The sequence below is a fragment of the Styela clava genome, chromosome 10, assembly GCF_964204865.1.
Source record: "Styela clava chromosome 10, kaStyClav1.hap1.2, whole genome shotgun sequence".
Taxonomy (NCBI): domain Eukaryota; kingdom Metazoa; phylum Chordata; class Ascidiacea; order Stolidobranchia; family Styelidae; genus Styela; species Styela clava.
Window position 1 is genome coordinate 1968813 of NC_135259.1, and position 9137 is coordinate 1977949.

Below are 9137 nucleotides of genomic sequence, written 5' to 3' on the forward strand. Positions count from 1 at the left end.
TTGAATGCGTCTCTAAAATACCAATTGAATGGCATTTTTGGTTTTCATTGTTTATATCAAAAGTTATGACCAAAAAACGATGAAAAAAAATAAATTTCAAATTCAAATTTTTCAAAAACTATTCAACAAATTTTAATGATAATGACATTTTTAGCTTTCTTATGTCGAAATCTATCCGAATATACCAAAATTTTCAATCTAAATGCAACAGAACAAATTTTCTATTTTGAGGTCAAAGGTCAAATAGTTAATTGGAACCACTCCCTTAAAATATAAATACAAAATTCCCACATCGACTGATGCAAAAATTTTTAAGTTTGACTGAGAATTCCCTGATTTATATGTGTTTTAAGCTTAACTCACGACTTCCTAACTTCCAGCAATAAGTCATATATCAGACAATCCAATTTATGAAATTATGGAAGTTTTGTCATCTGTTATCTAGAATCCACTAAGAACAACTTTCAAATATTGCTATTGAAGCTATTTTCAGGTTACACTTTGGCCTACGTACATACACAATATATATATATATATATTATATACGCAAATACTTTTTATACTTTCGTGTACCGAGGTTTAATTTACCTTACAAGCAAAGCATTTAGCGGTAGCTGTGGACGATTTTAATGAGGGACAATGAGTAAATATTCAATGACTATATCTATTCCTTGCGGTGACGACCATATCCAATAATGTTCCTCATTCCCGCAAATAGGCTAAAAAAAATAGTCTCTCGGAATTGGGCGACGACGATTGGGCCCCAACTCGACTATATTTCAAACAAACTGTATTACTTGCGTGAAATTTTGTCAAAACATTTCCCACTGAAAACCACCCAAATTAACGCTGTGAGTAGCTCACTATATGCCACAGAAAACGAGTGGCCCAAATGCAGCAAAAAATAATATGTAACCTCAATGCAGCAAATAGATATATATATATATATATATACAGAAAATTTGAGCAATGCGAATAAAATATATTTCATTCAAACTAGTTCATTCAAATGTTACTGAATCAGGATATTTTATGTGGAACTGCCACAGATTTGTATCGTCACAACATGAATTGATTTTTTGCGTGTATCCTGTGCGTCTTCTGACTCAGAGAATCTTCACCCAAATTATAAACAGTTCATTTTGACGTAAAGTAAACATAGAAGGATAGAACAAAACAATGAGTAAGATTCTACTCAAGAACTATGAAATGAAAAAGGGCCTTGGGAGGCATAAAAGCAGCACAATAGAATATAGACTATAGCAGCATTCACATTGCAGCTATGTGAACAACAGTTCATTCTATTTTTGGTTGTTTCATTGAAATAAACTTCTAATTTTTGATAATATAGTTGAGATGTTTTGAATAAGGCGTTTTAAAGAACCTTTGTTTGATACATATAATACAGATGAACTTTTATACAAAGCAAACCCATATACGAACAACACGTTTTCCTATTTGTTACAGGTAAATTAGAAAAATCACGAAGCGTTTATGGTCATAATGAGCATGATTTCAATTGTTGAATTACTCCTACTATTGTCATCAATTGCACTGATAACAAATGCAAGTCAGTTACAGAAAAGCTGTATTTCAGAGGACATGGAAATCGATGCTGGAAAGGTACGGTGGAGATGAAGATAACAACTCAAATTGAGACTAAATTATAGAAGTGTGTTGAACCCACTTGTTTTTGCTGATTTTAATGAAAAACATGACTCTTTAAGTTAATATTAAAGTAATTACTTCCAATCCGTTATTAGTCAAAACCATTTTTGTGTAACTAGTATTAAATTCTAATCAACCAATGCTAACATACACCGTGTTTCCCAAATATAAGACAGGGTCTTATTTTAATTTTCTTTCGAAAAATAACACTAGGGCTTATATGGGAGGATGCCATTTATCAAAAACAAAATTACGAAGTAGAAAATTACGAAATTTTCAAATATACAAAATATGAAACCCGATATCCATTTACTTAAAAATAATTTTTATTTTATTTAATTTTAGTTTTTATTAAACAAAAAACTGCCATTATTCAAAATTGACCATATCATCATCCTCTGGAATGTCATGCCAGTCACTAGATTCATAAATTCCAATGAAGATTTTACTCATTGAACCTTTTCCTTTCTCACGCGTTTTAGTTTAATCATTTGAAACGTGTAAGAGAGATTTCTTGCATTCGATTAGGTCAAAACAAATTTCACGCTATCGGCTAGATCTTATTTTAAGGGTAGGGCTTGGATTAAAATCATTTTTAAATTTGGGCTAGGTCCTCTTTTCAGGCTATAGGACTTATTTTCGGGGAAACACCGTAATTTAGGTTTTTCCCATTTTGTAGTTATCAAAAACTACGTGGTATTCTGGACTGATGAAACAACGTCTAAGGTCTCTTGTGCCTGATTCACTAATACCACGTCTACAGAAACTGGATTCCAAGCTGTTTCAAAGGAAAATGGGTCCAGGTAAATAAATGAAAACAAAAAGCAAAATCTACAGAGTATAAATGTGTTACAATAAGTAAAATATTGTTGAAAATAGCTAAAATTAAAAATAAATTATTTACCTATAGTGATTCTTCTACATTTTCATATGTTGTTTGAATTACCAAATCTACCTGAGAACTCGTCCAAGAGTTACGAGTCTATTTCCTCGGATCTGATAGCATACTAATTAATAATGCTTTCCAATAAATTCTCGAAAACACAATTAAAAAATTAGATAACAGGTTGCATAGAAGGACAATTTTTGTAACACCGTTTTATTTGCCAGATATGTTTAATTTGAATTTCATGTTGACTATGAAGGAGATGGAACTTATCATATTAGGAAATCAGACGATGGTATGTTGTGTACACAAAATGTATCCCAATTGAATGCTTTCAAAACGTCGTGGAAAGTTATTGATTAGCATAACAATGAAAAGTACTAGTAAACTCTTTTATTATTTTCAATCTAATTTAAGACATTTGTTAATTTTTTGACACAAATTGAACGTTTGCAGAATTTATTCACCTCGAGCACGGAGAGGAAATGAACGGACTTGCGAATGAAGCGGTGTCAAATATGGGTAAAATTACTAATACATGTACATATATAATATAATATTCGATATATAGATAAATTATTATTCTTGTGTTGGTCTGCAGTTAATTAAACTCATTTAATTCTATTTGTTTTAATCAGACAACCTTTTAGACAATGCAGCTATAGTTTTTCTTTCTGACTATGAAAATTATTTTGCGGCTTTGTTATGTCCACTCGACAAAGGTGTGAAAACTTATATCAAACTTTTTAAGTACTGGAAGATATTGTAAATTAAATTACCAAGTCGAAGTATTTGTTGTTGCATCATGAACTAGTACAAATACCGGAATATAAATACTCCTTCCATCGAGTTCAAACGTTTGTTCTCTACCCATTGTGGACATGAACAGCAGTCTCGTTTTGCCTTAGCTATATATATATGCAAGGTCTGGTGATATCAGAATCTTATCGAAAAAACTTGTGTGATTTACTTTGTTCAGATCATCAGGTGATTCGTGGATTTTTTCCAAGTCCAAATCCAACTTTGTGACAGGTTGCAGCCTGCATTAACGTCTTGCATGATGTCGCAATATCTGCAAAATTTTCTCCTTCAACATGTCCAGAAACTGACTGAAGTCATTATTTGAGCTAACCAACTATTATTTATCAATGTTAGTTACATATCTATATATATATATATATACTAATTTCATCAACAGTCCTCGATGTTTGCTATTATTCAGAATATTGTATTTTAAAAAATAACGCTGATTACGTTGTTTTATAATTATCTAAATATATTTTATCACACCCGTATATGAATGAAAATAATGACTAACTCGTAACCTGTAAAATGCTAAAAAATACGTTAAATATAATTACTATGACCAAATTTATTGTTAATTAGGTTTTGATTTGGGTATTTTGAGAATTTCGAAAAGTATTGATATTACGTAAAGCGAACTCGCCACGAATTAGCTTGGCTTGGGACAAGATTGTGTTGTCAGTTTAGTTCATGCGATGTGACTGCTATACGTTTCTTAATATAGACGCCGTCGGTAAAAAGTAATGGTCAGAAGGATTGGCAAGATTTACACACAAGCCATTCACAGATTCTCACTTCTCTTTTTATTCACGTTTCTATTGCAAAATATACTAATAGTTTTAAAAATTCGAAATCTTCTTTACGGTCGATAGAGTATAGTCAATGATTCGAGAAAATTCATTCCAGTAAATATACATGCTCTTATCCTCTACGTTCATAATGGTCTCCCGGCAGCTTACGAGTCTTATTCCTCTGTTTTAAATCATTCCTATTTTTACATGTCAATTTGTCGTACTATTTTCAACTTGACAAGCTGGATATTCATCAAGTACATCCGCTTGCTGTTGCCAACCTCCGTTTTTTTCAGAGCTCCAGAAGTATATGCACCAAGATAGCGCACATCCTGAACATAGTATTTGTACCAGGTTATGGTTCAGGTTGTGCGCCATCTTGGTGCACATACTTCGGGAGCGGCGTTTTTTTGATCCTGCTTAAATATAATTTTATCAAAATATTAAACCACATTACAAAATATCATTTTGTTTTAAATTTTAGCATGAATATCAATCGAAAACAAATTTAGCACTTTGCCTTAGCCATGATCCATCACAATTATATATACCAGCTTGTCAACAGAATTTCGCAAGTAAAACCAGAGCCAACCTATTTTTAGAATGAGAGCTAAAAAATGACAAAGTTATTAGTAGATTATCAGTAGCATTGTGCATTTCTTTATGTTTATATATTTATTGGTATTCGTTATTCACCATATACTTTCTTTTCATATAGTGGGTAAATTATTATTTACTGATAGCCTAATAAACAAATAGTGATATATAATTATCTATGATTTACCCTATGTGGGATACCTTGTGACATCAAGATGCCAAAGATCAGATGCCCAATCAACGAATGTGAATTTGAAACAGAGGATGAGGCCTCTATTGTTGCTGCTTGTTGCTATCGTTGCTGAATTTACACGCTACCACACACAGCGCACAAAAAACTCAACAACCCACAACCCAAGTTGAGAAAGTAAAACGTCCAACCATCACATCTGCTAGCTCAACTGAAGAACGGACATATTTTGAATCAAGATGGACAGACTACAAAGCTGCCACAAAAATATTTGGCCAAGACATAATTTTCCAACTATTGGAATGCTGTGAGGATCCACTGCGCAAAGATCTAACTCGCACCTCGCCTAATCTTACAGGAAAATCAGGACAAGACATACTGAACGCTATCAAAGGAAAATGTCATGATCGCCAGAGTCAAGCTCGCCAACATGAAACATGACAGAGACGAACCAGTAAGAAACTTTGGCGCCCGCATTCGTGGCCAAGCGACAGATTCCCAGTCCACAGACGCCATCAGCTCATATCGAAAGGGGCGCATTCAAGTCAAGCCCACATCCGATAAGATGCAAGCCACATGTACTTACTGCGGAGAAACAGGACACGGCAAAAGTTCTCCACTAAGAATCAAATAACGTTCCTGTCCTGCTTTCAATCAGACTTGCTACCACTGCTTGAAACTACACCATTTTGAATCAGTTTGTAGAGGCAAAACATCGTCAAAAATGGTCAAACCATCACAGGAACCTGATGACATGGAGAACTCTATGTCCAATTCATTACGCTCAGTTTACAAGAATTCATCCAACGGAATGGCTCTGGACCACCACCAATAAGTGCCAAAGTTGGGAAAAACGCAAGTCAGATCCACAGCTATTTTTTGATATTATGATCGGCATACTGCCATCTGACTTTGCTAAATTGGGGTTTAAAAAGAATTTCAAACCCCAACAACAATGACTGCGACCAATAACAAATGGATACATATCCTTGGCGCCCTAGTTGCAAGATTTTCAGGAACAACTGTGTGGTATACTGTGTTATGGCTCCCATTATTTCATGCATGAGTGACCTTGGTTTCTCTCTCGCCCTTCTTCTTTTGTTGATGTTTCTTTTTTTTTTTTTTTTTTTTTTTTTTTTTTTTTTTTTGGTTATCCAAATACGTGATTTCAATTTATTTGCATGAAGTCACCAAGATTTTATTTATCCACATTTTGGCCGAATTTTAATTATTCATATTTTTCACCCCCCATATGTTTTATGTTAAAAATTACATATAAAAGAAGGAAGTTATTTGTCACATTTGATTCATAACAATATAACAATGTTGATTCAAGGTCCATAGATGTATTTATTCCATTGAAGTAATCCAATGTATCCACCAGTCAAATAATCCATTACATTCCATTCGTTCAGCACATTTAAGTAATTACATAATTAATTTTATAATACGGTATGCATGGAAATAGAAAAACATTTACACTAATTAGATGGGTTATCGATCATGTTTGATCAGTTGAAGGGGGTGATATTCAACCCACCCAACATGAAAGTTTAAATGGATGAAACTTTTCAATTTTAAAACAAGAATATCGGTCGGAGACCGAAGACTTATCGATCGACCGAAAAAAATAATTAATAACTCGCTAATTATACGACATAATTAATCCAAAATCAATAGGCTTCTGGTCCGAGATATGATGCATGCACATGCAAAATTTGGAGCAGATTCAACTTAAGAAAATCCTAAGATCGATAAGTAATAAATATTAGTACTATTAAATACAGTTATAAATAGTTGAGGTAATTTAGTCAAGTTGAAACAGATTTCTCAAGCAATGTTCTAACAATACTTTGCATGTATCTCTCTTTTTTGTATGATTGAAAACAATTAATTTGACCTTGGATCATGCTTTTATACTGTATTCTCAAATTAATTTGATTTTTTTCCAAACTATCATACTTTACACTATTACGATGTAGCCAGATGCAATATTTACCGATTCCAATTAAAAATATACAGTATTCGTTGTCAATATTGTCTAAAAGAAGTACAGATTTTGTGTCAGTTCGGTCAAGTTGGCACCAATTCCAAAAACATTTTGTAAAGGGACATTCACATAATAAATGATATACTGTTTTGCACATATTTCCATCACACAAAACACAACCCCCACCCTCATCACTGAACCACTGATTTAAAAAATTACCTACTGGTAAAGCTAAATTTGCCGCTTTCCAACAAAAGTCTTGGGTTTTTCTTGGTAAATCGTAATATCTAATTTTATTCCAGGATACTTTTGAGTATTCAATTCCAAAATTATTAATAAATCTTTGATTAAGGACTACCTTTTTTGATTCCACATCAGGAGATATTAATCTCAAATAAAGAAACTTAGTTTTGGGTTTTATATTCCAATTATTTTCAGAAAAAAGATCATATGCTTGGTTGATTTGAGAGTTTGATAGATGGGGCCATGTATTAATGTTAGCTATGATATCTCTTTTAAATATTTCTAATCTGTTTTGAATTCCATGTATATTACTAGAAGTATTGTTGCCTATTCGTAATGCCAGTTGTGAATTTTCAACGTAGAATAAGTCTCCAAGGGTTATAATCCCATTTCTAATTCAATTTTTGTAATCAAACGGGTATGATAGATTTCCAAAAATAGGATTGTGCCAGATATATTCTCTACAAATATCATGAAAATTGCATGGTAAAATAGTTCTTACTAAGTTTAGTTTTCTAAAGTGTATAATCATTTCCTTATAAAATTGAGGTATTTCATTTGGTATGTTCCTTATTGGAAATTCAAGAAATAAGTTTTCAAAAGAATCTGTATCAAATACACCATTGGAATGTTGAATGAAATATCTTGCGAATTTTGTCCAGGTAGCATTTGTGCCCTGAATCAATTTGATAGCCCATTTTAGTTTTATAGATTGAATCTTTTTTTCAATATCTATCATATTTATCCCTCCTTCATTATAATTAATACACATTTGGACCCTGCTAATCATTTCTGTTTTATAATTCCAGATAAATTCCCAAACATGCTTTTTTAACTTTTTCAAAAAAGCATCAGGCATACAGAAAATTGCAGCAAAATACCAGACCTTAGATAAAACCATACAATCTACAACTGTTTTTCTACCTTTGAAATTTAGAGCTCTTTGTTTCCAAAAATTTAAAGTTTGAATTATTTTATTTAAAACAGGTTCCATATTTTTTTTGATACATTCGTCTGTATAATTACCTTGCCAAATGCCCAATATCCTTAAATCGTTTTTTTACGACAGATATACCTTCATATTGGCTAATATTGATATTTCTGTATTCTCCACAAAGAAGAATAGAACATTTGTCTAAATTTAGTTTCGCCCCTATAGCTTTTTCATATTTTGCACATGTTTTAAGAAGCTCAGATATTGAATCAAAAGTACCGACCAATGCAGTTATATCATCAGCAAATAGTTTTAATTTTTCTATAGAGCCATCCGGTATTTCAAATCCAATAATGTCTTTATTGCACCTAATATTGCAAGCTAATACTTCTGAAATAAATAAATATAAGTAAGGGGATAGAGGACATCCTTGTCTTACTCCTCTATGAATTGCAATATTATTTGATAAAAAGTTATTAACTTGAATTTTACTACAATTATCTTTATATAATGCCTGAATCCACGAAATGAATTTTGGTCCAAAATTTAAATGTTTCAACGTTAGCCATAAAAAATCTCTGTCCACTGAATCATATGCCTTTTCCTGATCTAAAGACACTATTAATAAAGGTTTATCTTCCATATTGGCATATGAAATAGCATCTCTTATAAACATTGAGTTTTCAGATATTTCCCTTTCAGGAACGAAACCAGTTTGATCAATATGAATTAGATCCCCAATGACCCCCTTCAAACGATTCGCTATAACTTTCGCTATGATCTTATAATCAACATTTAGCAAGGAAATAGGGCGCCAATTTTTTATACAGTTTTTTTCTCCTTTTTTATACAGTAATGTGATTATGGCTTTTCTCATGGATAGCGATGCTTCTTTTACATTAAAAGTTGCGCGAATTACACTTTGTAAAATTGTTCTGATACTATTCCAAAATACTATATAAAATTCTTTGGGGATTCCATCAGACCCTGGTGATTTGTTATCTTTCATTTCAATGAGCGCATTTTTTATTTCT

The 9137-nt window shown here is 32.3% G+C and overlaps 1 protein-coding gene across 1 annotated transcript; it reads left to right on the forward strand.

The window, feature by feature from the left end:
• The first annotated feature begins 943 nt into the window (after positions 1-943).
• On the forward strand, positions 944-4258 carry LOC120337744 (uncharacterized). Its single transcript, XM_039405623.2, has 5 exons — positions 944-1623; positions 2348-2471; positions 2779-2849; positions 3011-3076; positions 3193-4258. Exons 1-4 carry the CDS (start codon positions 1495-1497, stop codon positions 3041-3043), a joined length of 357 nt encoding a protein of 118 aa, XP_039261557.2. The 5' UTR covers positions 944-1494; the 3' UTR covers positions 3044-3076; positions 3193-4258.
• Positions 4259-9137: the final 4879 nt, after the last annotated feature.

Coding starts and splice junctions, on each gene's coding strand:
- LOC120337744 (XM_039405623.2), top strand. CDS start 1,495: ATGGTCATAATGAGCATGATTTCAATTGTTGAATTACTCCTACTATTG. Junction 2,472..2,778: donor TCAAAGGAAAATGGGTCCAG/GTAAATAAATGA, acceptor TTTATTTGCCAG/ATATGTTTAATTTGAATTTC. Junction 2,850..3,010: donor TATTAGGAAATCAGACGATG/GTATGTTGTGTA, acceptor GAACGTTTGCAG/AATTTATTCACCTCGAGCAC.